A 13,774-nucleotide genomic window follows, 5' to 3' on the forward strand; every position below is an offset into this window, starting at 1 on the left:
CACTTCAGACTTTTACTCTATTTTGTGTTGTTTCAGACCAAAAAGTATTCAACCGATACAAAATTATTTTTGAATTTTAAAAAAATCCCAGAATTATTTATTGGGATTTTTTTTTTTCCACCTGCTCTGTAATAAGCCAAACATGTATTAAGTAAGGTAGACTGCTTTTTGAAAAGATTTTATAATATTTAGTTTTACTAATTTCTTGGCCCAGAAGATTTTCAAAATTTATTCTGAAAATTCTAAAAATAGGTTATGAGTTTATTTAGTCAGGTTGAATAAACGAAGATTTGCTTTTGTGTAGAAGTTTCTGGAGGTTTCTGCTCCTCAAGATAAACATAAGAAGTAAGAACTAATATGTTGTGGTGTAATATTTAAAGAAGATTTTCATTTGTCAGAGAAAATCTAGACTTTCAAATAACAATAATAAAAAAAGAGTTTGTCTACATTCACAAAGGGTGAAAAAGTTTAAAAATCCTCTGTACAACTGCTACGCTAAAAATCTGAGCTACTTGAACTTTGAACTTCTGAAATAGAAGTCCAGTTTTAAAAAAAAACAGTCTATGTTGAGCTAATAAATTAATGTTAAACATTTTTTCTTAGAATATAAAAATCACATTTCTGATTCAATCCTGTCCCCTTCATCACTTGGTAGTGTCACGATATCGGCCCATGTGAGTAATTATTGCTTTTGACAACGCCCACATCATCTTTTGGGTAGGACCAATCCACCCAAAACAGAGGATTTCACAACTTTGCACACTAAAAAAAAACTGGAACCTGCCAGTAGCTGCTCTTATTCAGACACTAGAAAGTTCGTTTTATGATTCATAAGTGCTGACTGGATGAGGCTTGTTTTAAAATCTCATGGCATCATTGTCCTCCAGAAACAGGAAAGGCGGCTTTTGCAAACACTTGCCCTCATGCTGACGATCGTAACACCCTGTTGTCTAAATATCACCGTCTACCTTAGCTTTAGACGTCTTCAATCTGGAGCATAGAGACAAAGGTCAAGTTGACAACCATGGAGAAAGGTGGCAGAGTTGAAAAGATCATTAAACTAGAAACAAAGTGTGTTCAGTAAAAGATCTATAGGAAAAGAAACCGTATTCAAGAGATTCTTTCTGAAAGGAACAGAGCTTGGGGCCTGTCTTTGTCACAGCTGAGATCAAAGCTGCTTCCTTTGGTGAGAAAGTGAACCTGTTGGCAGAACAAACGTGTGTTTTGGGTGTGGCGGCTATCTCTGTGCCAGAAGTACCAGTCAGTTTAGTTTTTTATGCAAATAAGTTGCTGCAAAAGGGAGAGACGCTGCAGAGTGAACGCGCGTTCATTTGATTGCACCCCCTCGTGGCGAAACGCAGCAAATACAGCATTACTGAGGGTTAAAAGTAACAGACAGTTTCTACTAAGATCCTGAAACACTGGGGCTCGAGTCCTAGCTAGTACTTTATTACACAGAAGTATAATTCAAAAAATAATTTGGATAATTAAATAACACAGGACATATTGCCATGTTGCAGCTCAAACATCTTTAAAGTGATGTTCTGAAGAAGAAGAAGTTTGACTAATTAGTATTCACAATATTCAGATATTTTTGAATGAATATGTGAATAGGACCTTTTGGCCTGATTAAATATGACCCATACTGCCAAAATCAGTTACACAGCCAGCTGTGTAGAGTCTTGGCTGGATATTGAGAAAACCAGTTCAAACGGAGCATTGTTCTGCATCAAACCAATAGGCTATATGTAATCTTTTGGTACAGCTCATATTAGTATTTGTTGGCTGGATAATAAGACACAAATTCCCAAACAAAGTTAAACTCCTTCAGAAAATAAAAAAATAGAAAAATCACTGCTAAACACTTACGGTATATATGACAATTGGTTTAATTTATTAGGATTCTCAGAATAAGCAGAAAATAGAAAAGTTTTGCCTCTATTTAATAATATCACAAGTTAACAAACATGAGAGCATGATTTTTTTTCTTCAGGTTAGAAGACACACATGGTCCAGTAAAAGCCTCCTGGCTGGTGGCGCAGGGGGTTAGCACGCTCCACGCTTGGAGGCCTCAGTCCTTGACGCGGATGTCGCGGGTTCGACTCCCGGTCCCGGCAACCTTTGCCACATGTCTTCCCCCTCTCCTCACCCTGTCTGTCTACTGTCGCAAAAAATACGAGCCACTAGCGCTGCAATAACTCTTCGGAGGAAAAAAAAGAAAAAAAAAAAGAAAAAGAAAAGCCTCCTTGCTGATCCCAGAAACACTGCAGAATAAATAGCAATCACCCTGCAGCTAGATACAATACAAATAACTACCCAGTTAGAACACACACACGTCCCCCCCCCACACACACACATCATCACGCTGTCTCCTTTCTAATAAACAATAAGTTTATATACATATTACACACCCAGAAACCCTGCCAGAGAAACATTTTCCAACAAACTGAAGGGATAAAAGAAAGCAATGACAGGTCAGTTACTGTCAAAATGAAAGTAATGACAGATGAGTAATATATAAACAAGATCTAATCTATAGTAAATAGGATAATATACATGTAGTGCACAGAAACAGATCCCTCTGGTATCAGCTGCTGTGGTTTACTCCTGGCCTTTAAACGGTTAGTAAACTCCCGGGCTGTTGCGAATCCCACAGCAGAGCACCATGGTGAAGATCATCTCAAAGATCTAAATGCAGAAAATGATATGATTTAATTCAATATGTCTGTCTCTTAGAGTCTGCGCTGCTATCAGAACTGACAACAGGCAGTATTTCTTAATAACGAAATCGAGATCTGTGCATTTTCAATCCGTCGCTCACCATGATGACGGCAACCACCAAGGCGGCCAGGCCGATGAGGTGGAGCTTCTCGGAGAACAGAGCGACGAGTTCACTGTGGCAGCTCTGACAAGAGACAAAGGAAGGATCAGGATGCTGCAATCAGTTAAAACGTTTGTTCCGCTCTCAGTGCACAAAGTCTGTCATCGTTCACATGTAACTGAACCAAGTCGGCTGTCAAAACAAGGTGCTGGATATCGGCTGGGCGTATAGGCCTGTTCACATGAAATATCATCAAATCACAATGTAAACACTGATAGTGGGCAGGTGTGCCTGCTGCTGTCATTAAAGAGGTTTGGGTAATGTCAAAGTAGGGTTAGGGTAATTAAACCAGTGTTTGATGGATTAATAGAATTTGAGTATACTGTAGTGCAGGGGTCTCAAACTCCAGGCCTGGAAAGCCACTATCCTGCAACGTTTAGATGTGCCTCTGTTGCACCTGAATAGAATAATTAGGTCATTAGCAGGACTCTGGAGAACCTATCTACACAAGAAGGAGGCAATTAAGCCATTTGATTCCGGTGCACGTCTAAAAACTGCAGGACAGTGGCCCTTGAGGACTGGAGTTTGACACCCCTGCTGTGGTGCAATTAAATGCTTACCAGTAAAAAGCAGTCTGATCATGAAAATAGAGTTTCAGCTGCTTCCACTGCGCAGCATGTTTGTTGAAGTTTTCTGATAGAACTGTTGTTGGGACAAATGGAAGTGCAAGTGCACAATTATACACTTCCAGCAATGCTGGTCATACCTAAAGCACAAATTACAAAATTCACCTGAACGCTGACAGAGTTTTATTTTCTGAGCTGGAGTTATAGTTATGAGAGGTCAGTCAGTACTGTAGATAATTACAGATAGACTGGATTTTCCAAAGAGTGCTTTTAAATAACTTTACAAGGGCCTCCAAAGTACTACACTCATTACTGATTACCTCCTTCTTTTTGAATAAATGTTCATGTCTTTGTCTCATTAATTGCACATTTGAGTTGGAAACTCTTCTATTACCACTTCATTCTTCAGTGTTTCAAATGTAACGGTAGCGTTTTTCTGCATCTTCTAGCTGGAGCCTCCTCTCATTTTTTTTTTAAACATTGTTTCTACTTGTGAACTAAACAACTACTGGCCATGCAACTCACATGGAAAAGTTGTTAAAATTATAAAACAAGGCCTGTAGGAAGGGTTTGGTAGTAAACTTTGTGTGTACCTTGGGTTTTGGTGCAGAAAGTATTCCTGAGGGACACAAGGTGGAGCGGACTTGCATGAATAGAGGAGTGTCATCGCCTTTCCCACAGCAGTTTAGCTGAAGATAAAAGCCAGAGCAAAAGCACTTGTAATTACAAGGTATATTTTTTTGTTTTTACACAAACATAAAGCATTGGACTCAATATAACACATACTGTAGTGTGGAAAGCACCCAGCACACCGATGGCTGCGTCTTTACTCGGGGACCCAGTGACATCCACAGCCTTGATGTACGCAGCGTCATAGAAATTAATCAGCTCTTTGGACATCTGTGGACAATCAGAAAACATGAAGTTGGATGACAATTGAAGATGATTTTAAGACATTTGTTTTTTATTGTACATACAGTGTCCCTGTTCATGAAGCCCCAGATTGCTGCAGCCACTTCACAGGCAAAGAGGATCACCAAAAAGAAGAAAAACTGCAAAGAAGAAGTTAGAACATACATTTAATCAGATTTATCTCACTTATTTTATATAATGTTAGTTGCTGTTTACATAAACAAGTTGTCTGAGAGGTGGAGCTGGAATGCTAACCGTTCCTAGCAGACACTGAGATTCCTGAATGGCACCGTAACATCCCAAGAATCCCACAAGCATCATGACAGCTCCGACAGCGATGAGTATGTAGACGCCTGTAAACAGAAAGTTAATTATCACGATGTCACAGCGTCTTAGCCACCACTAGGGGGCAGAAGTGTCAATGCTAAGAGGGAGAAAACCCCCGATGCACATGAAAGTGAGCCAAATGCTGTTTGGTTTGGGGCTTCCTGGATGATTTTTTTCTGTTTTCTCTGTAGAGTGACATACTATTATTTGCATTCGAAAGACAAATATCTCCCTCTTCCTGAGAGAGAGGGATGGAAGTGCCTAAAAGCAACCACCCTGACAAGGAAATCCCTCCATGACACCCTGGACTTACACACAAAACCCTGTCTGTGAACTGTGACTCACAGCATTTCTTGGGAAACATAGCAACCATGTAGGCACACATGGATGCACAAACACACGTTCAAGAAATTAGACATGTTTAAAAAAGAGAGTACAGGTCATTGTGTTGCCATCAAACCTGAAAAGTGAAACTGGGTTCAATGCAGAATAAAAACATGAATGAACAAAATAATTAAAGAAACAAAGGAGGCATAGATCCTGATTTGCACTAAAAAAGGCTTATTCAAATAACTGTGCAATCTGAGATCATTTGTATGTTTAGTACACACTACAGCACATATAATTAAAAGAATCACATATTAGTAATGGATGCTCTAAAGTCCACTATTTTAAGAAAATGTTCTTTGCTGTCCTTACTCTCTTGGTGTTTTTCTGAAGTATAAATCCTCACCATTGGGTCATAGAGGCTGAAGCTAACAGCTAGTCCTACAAAGGTCAGGACCGAAGCTTCTAACTAAAATAAATAAATAAACAAGCTCAATCTGAAAGCTATTAGAATTTTCTGATCTCTTAAATCGTCTTCATGGTGAATTTGGGGGTCATTTACTCAGAAGACAATGATTATTTACACAGTAACTGGGGTCGTGTGGAAATGTGTGACAATCAGTTTCCTGTGAAAAAGGAGAACGGAACATATGAAGGAAAATCAATGAAATAGTTTTCATGTAAATGACTGTAATGTTTTGTGTAATAACTTTACACTGCTTTTATTTTCATACCAGTCCATTAGTTTCGCGGTATGGTGTTCCAGACAAAAACATCATCGGTGCCGCAATTCCTTCATCCTTCATTTCCTATCTAAACATTCTTCCACTTTTTTGTGTAAATAAACGTCAAACATGAAGGCAGTTTAACAGATTTTACAATAGCATTCACATAAACTTCTTTGATGTTTTTGAGATTGGAGCTCTTTTAAAAATAATATAAATTTAGTTTTTGGCCATGTCTTACAAACTGTTAGTTTCAGCTAATTTGAATTTACAATGATTTAAAGATATATAAATTTCAGACTCATTCTGTCTTTATTTTGTTGTCACACTTAGATGTCTCAGCTCATAAAAACATATTTCATATCAGTTTTCAATTTTAGTTTTGTATGTATTTTTAAAATAGGTCGCCCTTGAAAATAAATCCTTGCGTCTCAATGAAATTTCTTTGCAGAAATAAATAGAAAAAAATTTTAATTCATGATTTCATTTATTAAGAAAAATCTATTCAAACCAACCCGCAAGAACTAATCAACCCCTCATTCACAAAGTCACAAAACTCCATAAAAAATATTTTTACAATTTCGCAAAGGAAAGACTTTAGAAAAATAACAAATTTTCAAGCTGCGAGGGCAACATGACTGCCAACAAAGATAAAAAAGAAAAATCCCCTTCCCGAGACTCTAGGAAGTTTGTTTTTCTGACTGATGAGACAAACGTGAAGATTTATGGAAGATGTCTGTCCTGTGATATCTGGCTTTGAACTAACACAACATTTCAGAAAAATAACATCATGTTGTTAGAAATCCTCTCATGGCATTTTGGGGCTGCTTTGCTGCTTGAGGATCAGACTAAATTGTCTTAACCAAGAAATAGCCATGTATCAGGTTTGGGTGGGAAAACTTTTTCCTTCAGTACCCCTTTAATGCCGGGAGTCATTTTTGTTTCCATAAGCAGATTCACAGGAAGCATTTGTGCTGCAGAGATTAGATACTGATTACGTCTGTTTAAACAGGAAATGATGAACATAAATTGTTCAAGTGATTAAATAAAATACCTAAGAAAAGACATAATCTGTTGTCGGGATTCTGTGTATTGAGATGACTCACTTCCACTTTTTTACTGTTTCATGAACAAAGTCAAACTCCAGCTTGTATTGACACAGTAAAAAAAAAAAACCAGATGGGTGTAAAACATGAAATATATATTTTAAAAAAGTAGTTCAGCCTTTTCAGAGTCCTCTATTCTGATTTGCAGAGAAACCAACTCACTGACCCGCTAACGAAGCCTGACAGTGTTCACTGAAATGAACCAATGGTGACACAGGCCACCTAACACTGTATCTCATTTATCACGCATAACCCAACCACCTCACCCACCCCTTTCTCTTTGCTTTCAGGACTTTTTTGTGGTACCAAGGGAAGGTTACCAGGGCCAGTAAATCTGCAATGCAGCAAAGGAGCCATTATTTCCACTGCCCTCCATTACTATGACAACACCCTTTGAGGTTCGGCATCTATTGAGTCTCTAAAGGAGACATGAGCTTTTAGACCCCATGGAGAAGTCCATTTATTTCTTGTCTCTCAGTAAAATCTCCAGAAGCTTCACTTGTCCGTCTCGTTTAGTACTTGAATAGAACAAAAAAAAGGAAGAAGTGATTTTCACACCATCTGAGAAGGATACCAATAAACTGAAATAAACTCAAGACGAAAAGATACGGTTATAAATCTTGCCTATAATTTAAAATCAATTATTTTATAAAGTCCAAAGCAGACGGAGAAAATATGCAGTGTATCTTTGACTCCCTCATTATGTAATCCAGGGCAGTGCAGTAACCTAAAAATGATTTACTATCCTCGAAGATATGCCAGCAGTTTAAAGGGGATGCTCTACTTCCATGCTTATTTTTGTTTTTGGCCAAGAACCAGAGAACATCATAACCCTCAAACTTTTTATTTTTTTATTTTGTCACATTACAATTAGAAACTTGACCAAAATATTATGCATGCATGCATGCAATATTCACATGACTGACTAGCAAAGAGTACAACACAACTGTGGAGGGGAAGCAAAAAGCAGCTGGTTTTCAATTTTTTTAATAAATGAAAATCTGAAAAGTTTCATCCTGGACTTTCATTTCTCTGTTCATCTTCCCATGAACTCTGAACTGCTTTCCAGACCATGGTGAGAAACAGCATCCCCAAAGCATTATTCAGCCAACACTATGTTTGTAGGCTCTAAACTCTCCTGTTAGAGAAGTTACACACTGGTGGACTTTGTTGACTAATTGAGCCTCTTCTGCAGGATGTAGGGGAATCACAATTATAGACAATCCTGAGCATCCTCTTTGTAAGGCTGTCATGCAGTAAAAAAGTGTGTTCAGTCAGACACGTGTCCATATATGCTGTAAGACAGACTGCTACAGGAGATCCTTCCTGGCCAAACCCATCAGAACCTACAAGAACTCTTTGAGAAAACTTTATATAGTATAAACTGCACCAAGAATTTTTTTCATTTTGGAATTATAAAGTATTTTTGAACAGATTTTGAATAAATTTAATGTGTCCACACAACACAATGAACATCAGTGCATTTCATTTTGCTCTACAGTTTTACTTTTCTTAGTTTGTTCATTGTTTGTGGTTTCATTTAGCTGTTTTATCTTATTTTTATCAACGTTAACCTAGATGTTTTGAAAAAGTGCTCAATAAATACAATATTTGATTGACTGACTAAATAAACCAAAGTTTCACAAGAAGTTTGTTGCATTAATTTGTGTTTTATTGCTTACGAGTGGATCTCTGACATTCAGAAGAGCAGTTTAATAATGAATATAGCTGTTTAATCTTTTATTGTTAGTGTCTATGAAGAGCTTCTCATTCCCTGGTTCTGAGTTTATGTGTAGAATACAAACATGAGCCTTATGAGAACTTTTCTCATTTTCCTCACAGCAAGCTAAGCTCAAAGTTCAACTATGAAGGAGTCAGAGGCTGTGGCACAAACCAGACCAGACAACTGCCACCAGTAAGGTTCTCAAGTGCTGCAGCAGAGGTGGGAGCGTGTGTATTTCCAGTCTTACATAAATACCACTTTGGTTTGCCAGTAAGCTAAAAAAAAAAACACCCACTTCAAACTCTAATTTGAGGGATAATGTGCACATGTATGAGATTATTTGAATTATGCTAGGGCGTATGTTGAAGGGAGGGCTAAAGAAACGAAATATTCCCTTGATCTTGCCTGGGTGGGCCTTCCTTGCCGCCACTGCTTTAAAATCATGAGAGTGCCGCCTCTCCACTATAAAAAGCTTGAGTTTGACTTTGTCCCATATACTTACGGAGGGGGTAAGTATGGCAGAACAGCAGGAGCCCAGATGTAAATTAATGGTTTTACTGGAGTTCACCGCCGCAGCAAAACCAAGATCATGGGGCTTTGAAATGCTTACATCATGTCATGTTTTACTGTTAAGGGAGCTGAGAGCAAGATACACACTGTATGATCTGAAGAAAACTAAAGAGCATTTGCCACAAGATGAACTATAAGATACGAAGAAAAAGTGAGCAACAGAAGGCACAGTTCATGTTTATATTGCTGCACCACTCTCAAAGGCAGTGTTTCTAGACTCCACATCTGTTGCAACATCTGTCTGAAGCATCTGGCTGCTATCAAATGATCACCCAAGGAGACTGAAGGAGACTCAGAACTTAAACATGTACATAAAAAGTGTTTAATTCAGAAATGATCACCTGCGGTGAGGTCATGGGATTGAGTGAAAGCTTGTTGTAACCACTCTTAAGGCGAGATGCGGAACTACGCAGGTCCTGTTTCCTATTGTGAAAGGTCAAGTCAGCCCACATGTTTCCAATTATATATTTTAGGTGGTTGTGCTAAGACAGCTCTTTCTCTGTGTTGACAATTAAAAATAAAGACAAAATTAGTAGATGTAAACTTTTTTAGATCAACTAAATGACGGGTTTTTTTTTAAGCGTCTAGCAAAACATTGGAAAATGAATAGCAATAAACTTTTTTATGTAACCACTGCATAAGTGATTTTGTAGTAATGATACTAAGGCCCCTGCTGATCATCTCATCCCTCAGGTTACACTTAAGACAAATTCAGCTTTATGGAAAGTTTTCCAGACACAAACAATAAGAACAGCGTTGGTGTGAAATTGAAAAGAGCACAACCTGTAATTAATGAAAAGTGTTCCTGTCAAGCAGATAACTTCACCAATTATGCAGGAAATACAATGACTGTGGGGCCAATGCTGTCATATGGGGTTACCGCAGTTAGTCAGGTCAAAGTTCAGCAACATTACGAGTTCTAATCCCATCCGGGGATTGTTTCTTTCCTGTTGACACAAGGATATTTTAAGATGATAATTCCAAGCTTCATTGTGCTAAAATTATCAACGTGTGGTTCAGTGAGAAGAAGACATCTTCACACATGGATCGGCCACGGCAGAGTTCACACCCTGACCCCACTGGGGATCTTTGTGATGTTCAAGAGGAGGCTTTGCATAGAGCTTTTTCTTCATCAGTACAAGGCCTTGATGAAAATTGTATGCAACACTGCATGAAATAAATGTCCATAACTTGTTCCAAGCACTTTGAGTATGTCTTATTCACAATTTACTTTACATAGCTGATCTAAGTGCTGTCAACAAATTTCCTTTAGGGGTTTTGGAGTAAATGGGTCTAACTGTGAAGGCTTGCTGGACTTTTAAGATTTTTATTTAAAAAGAATACCGTACATGCCGCTTTCTTTCAACTATACAAATCTCTGCCAGTTTGTGTTGGTTCAGAACATAAAATCCCTATGAATGGCATTGAAATTAGTTGCAGTTTTAATGTGGTGGATACTCACTGATGTAAAAGGTGCTCGGCGCCTGCTGGCCTTCAAACTGAAGTATGAGGAGGTTGCTGGTTTGACTGTCATGGCGTAACCACAAGGCCACTCCTAAGATCACACCTCCGGCCAGCTGTTGGGAAGGGAAACGGGATTTAATTATTCATTCTCACATTTTATCTGCCTACTGTAAGGACTCTCTGAGGGAAGATCAGAGCCACGTATGAACGTACAAAAAAATACAAACAATGACATTTGCTTGAATTAAGCAAACGTTCAAAATTGTCTTTTGACTTCTTTCTCCCTTTGTGCTGAACTCCACTGTGGAGCTGAGGTCTGAAAGAAGAAAGGACATCCTGACACCTCAGTGACCTGTGGCACAGAATGTGCCCTCACAGCATTGTTTGCAGCCAAATCAGCCGATGAGTATTTTTAAAAATAATTTTTAAACTTACCTTGTTTGCTGTAACCAAAAAAAAATAAATAATAATCTAGCAACATTTTATCCTAAAAGTCAACTGCTGAATTGGGATTGTTTGCATATCTGTGCCAATATTCAAGCTATATCAAGAAATCTATCCCCCATTCTTATTCTCTCTCTTTTTTTCCCCCCACCTGACTGGTCACCATTGTTCCCAAAGAAACAGGAAACTCAAATCACAATGTGAAAAATAGCCAAATGAGGAAGACGGGGCTCAAGAGCTTTCACATAGACGGGCACAGCGGCAAAACCAACAGAGGAAACAGCCGATCAAGTGCGGCCTGTCCAGGATGTGGTGACTCCTTGCTCATCTAAACAATGCACCGCTGCCGTACGCTCCAAATGGAAACTTAAATATAGGACCTAGGTGAATATCAGAGTAAGATAATTTGGCAGATAAGTAATAAAGCTATGTTTTCTTTTGTCACTCATGTGTATTTGAACATATTTTAAGAGTAAGTTCCCAAAGAAAAATGCATTGAAATCACCAGAAACTGTGAGATCTTGGACATTTTTGAGGTTTGAAGCAAAACACTCTCCAAATATCTGATCAATTGATCAGTTTTAAGTGTTTTTGAGCATTATTATATCATACTAAGGGTAAATCTGCTATTTAATTTTCAAAATGAAGCTCTGTGTCTATTGGGCTCATCCTGATCCAACAACAATGATGGATTTTAAGGAGATTTTATAAGAAAGAGAGATGATAAGAATCTCATCCCACTGAGAAGTCCTGAATGATCCCCTGCCAGCTTTTGGTGATCCTGCCTTTGAGTCATCAACAAACGTCTTTTCAGCAAACTTCCTCTACTTCTGAAAATAACTGTTGACAAAAATAATTAGCACTTTTCCATCTTCTGTCTGATCAAGGTACGAATACATTCTGCTTTCTCACTCCAGAGACAGGAGTCACAAAGAGCACAGGATGTAGTTCTCAAAGTTTAAAGATCTGATCTGTTTAAAAGCAAATGCCAAAGAATTAAAACTTAATCGAAAGAAAACATTCTGTTTAAAAAAGCATCAGAAACTGAACAACTCAAACATCAGAGATGTAAAAAAAAAAAAAAGTAAAGTAAGATTGACTCACCCAGAAAATAAAATTAAAGAAGAATAACATATATTTTATGCATTTCGTACAGCCCGCCACAGCCATTGTTGCCGCTTCTTTTCAGCTCGTCCTTCTGCTCTAATCAAAGTCTACTTTCAGGGATCACTCAGATTTTATTCGAGCCAGCTAAAACAGAAAACTCCTCCTTCATAACGAAGAGTGAAAACCGAGACGGGGATCTGCCCACCAAGTGCAGCAGACAGGACAAGGCAGAGAGGAAAACAGAGTGTGGAGGGAGGGAGTCCCATTTCCTTTCAGCAGGGTTAGGATTCCAGATGCAAGTTAGATCTACCCAGATTCATCCAGTTAAAAGTGACACATATAGAGTGGCTTACAAAAATGTCTTGAATGTTTTTACATTTCGCCCCATTGCAATCATAAATTTGTATTTTATTAGGGTTTTACATGGATCAACACAAAGTAGAGCACGATGATGGGTAGAAGGAGAAGTGTATAGGTTTTATTTGTTTTATTTTTTAAAGTGGATACTTTTAAGAATAACCTTTTGGTCCAAGCACATTTCCACGTATTTTGGTGTTTTCCCTCTACAAAACTTTCTCATGTAAAGACTGAAATATTTGTTCATTCGTCTTCAAGTCAAGTCCAATCTGACTTGATTCAACTCAGGTCAGACTGGATGGTCAATCAACTCTCAAATGCCTGTTACAAATTAGCCATTGTATTTGTGTTTGAAACTTGACCACTGGGCCATTCGAACACTTCAAATTGCCTGGATCTGATCCATTCATTGTACTGGTTGCATGCTTATTGTCATTGTCCAACATTAAGGTCTGCATCTATTTTTTATGTAATCCTTCTCCATCTTTTCCTTCCACAGCCATTCACCTTCCTATAAATTAAAGGTGTTAAATACATACGTATGATACACTTTTCTGAAAATGTTTTTATAACCATGCATCATTTTCCTTTATTTTGTATTTTCTCTACGCTGGTCTATCACATAAAGTCCAAATATAACACAATGTCAATCTAAAAAGAACAACAACAACAAAACTTTTTGTTATCCAATGTGTAGATCCTCTGTTAAGGAGGAATATGTACACCACAAGAGAACTGGAAGACAGTGTTCACAGTTTATATCGCCCCCATTTTCAAAATTGTTAATTCCTACAAGTCAATCAAAATAAGTGAAAAGAAAGAAAGAAAGAAAGAAAGAAAGAAAGAAAGAAAGAAAGAAAGAAAGAAAGAAAGAAAGAAAGAAAGAAAGAAAGAAAGAAAGAAAGAAAGAAAGAAATACTAGAATGAAGATGCTTTGCAAATGTTTTTAGAGTGGTTGACAGCGCCCTCTGCTGTCAAATAAATCTCAAGCTGAAGGCTTGTAATTATTCAGAACTGCAACCTATATTTTTATATTCAAATTTTACCTATACATAATTATTTTTCTGTCTTTGCATGAACTGTCTATGCTCTTAGTGAGGTTTGTGATCTTGATGTAGATCAGCTGTCTGAAGCCTAATATATGTTTACATTTAAATCCCACAGAAGGTAAGGGATCTGATCTGTGGTGTTAGACGCGCATCTGCGCGTTTGTGGCTCCAGGGTCACACCTTCAGCCAACAGCTGCGCAGCAGGATGCACGCCGC

At 38.0% G+C, this 13,774-nt stretch overlaps 1 protein-coding gene across 1 annotated transcript; it reads right to left on the bottom strand.

The window, feature by feature from the left end:
* Positions 1–1,870: 1,870 nt before the first annotated feature.
* On the bottom strand, positions 1,871–12,358 carry LOC122835388 (CD81 antigen-like). Its single transcript, XM_044124442.1, has 8 exons — positions 12,150–12,358; positions 10,600–10,714; positions 4,615–4,712; positions 4,425–4,499; positions 4,234–4,347; positions 4,041–4,136; positions 2,822–2,905; positions 1,871–2,688 (listed from the first exon to the last, which is right to left on the bottom strand). Exons 1-8 carry the CDS (start codon positions 12,213–12,215, stop codon positions 2,623–2,625), a joined length of 714 nt encoding a protein of 237 aa, XP_043980377.1. The 5' UTR covers positions 12,216–12,358; the 3' UTR covers positions 1,871–2,622.
* Positions 12,359–13,774: the final 1,416 nt, after the last annotated feature.

This window comes from Gambusia affinis, linkage group LG08 (genome assembly GCF_019740435.1).
Source record: "Gambusia affinis linkage group LG08, SWU_Gaff_1.0, whole genome shotgun sequence".
In the NCBI taxonomy this organism is placed as follows: domain Eukaryota; kingdom Metazoa; phylum Chordata; class Actinopteri; order Cyprinodontiformes; family Poeciliidae; genus Gambusia; species Gambusia affinis.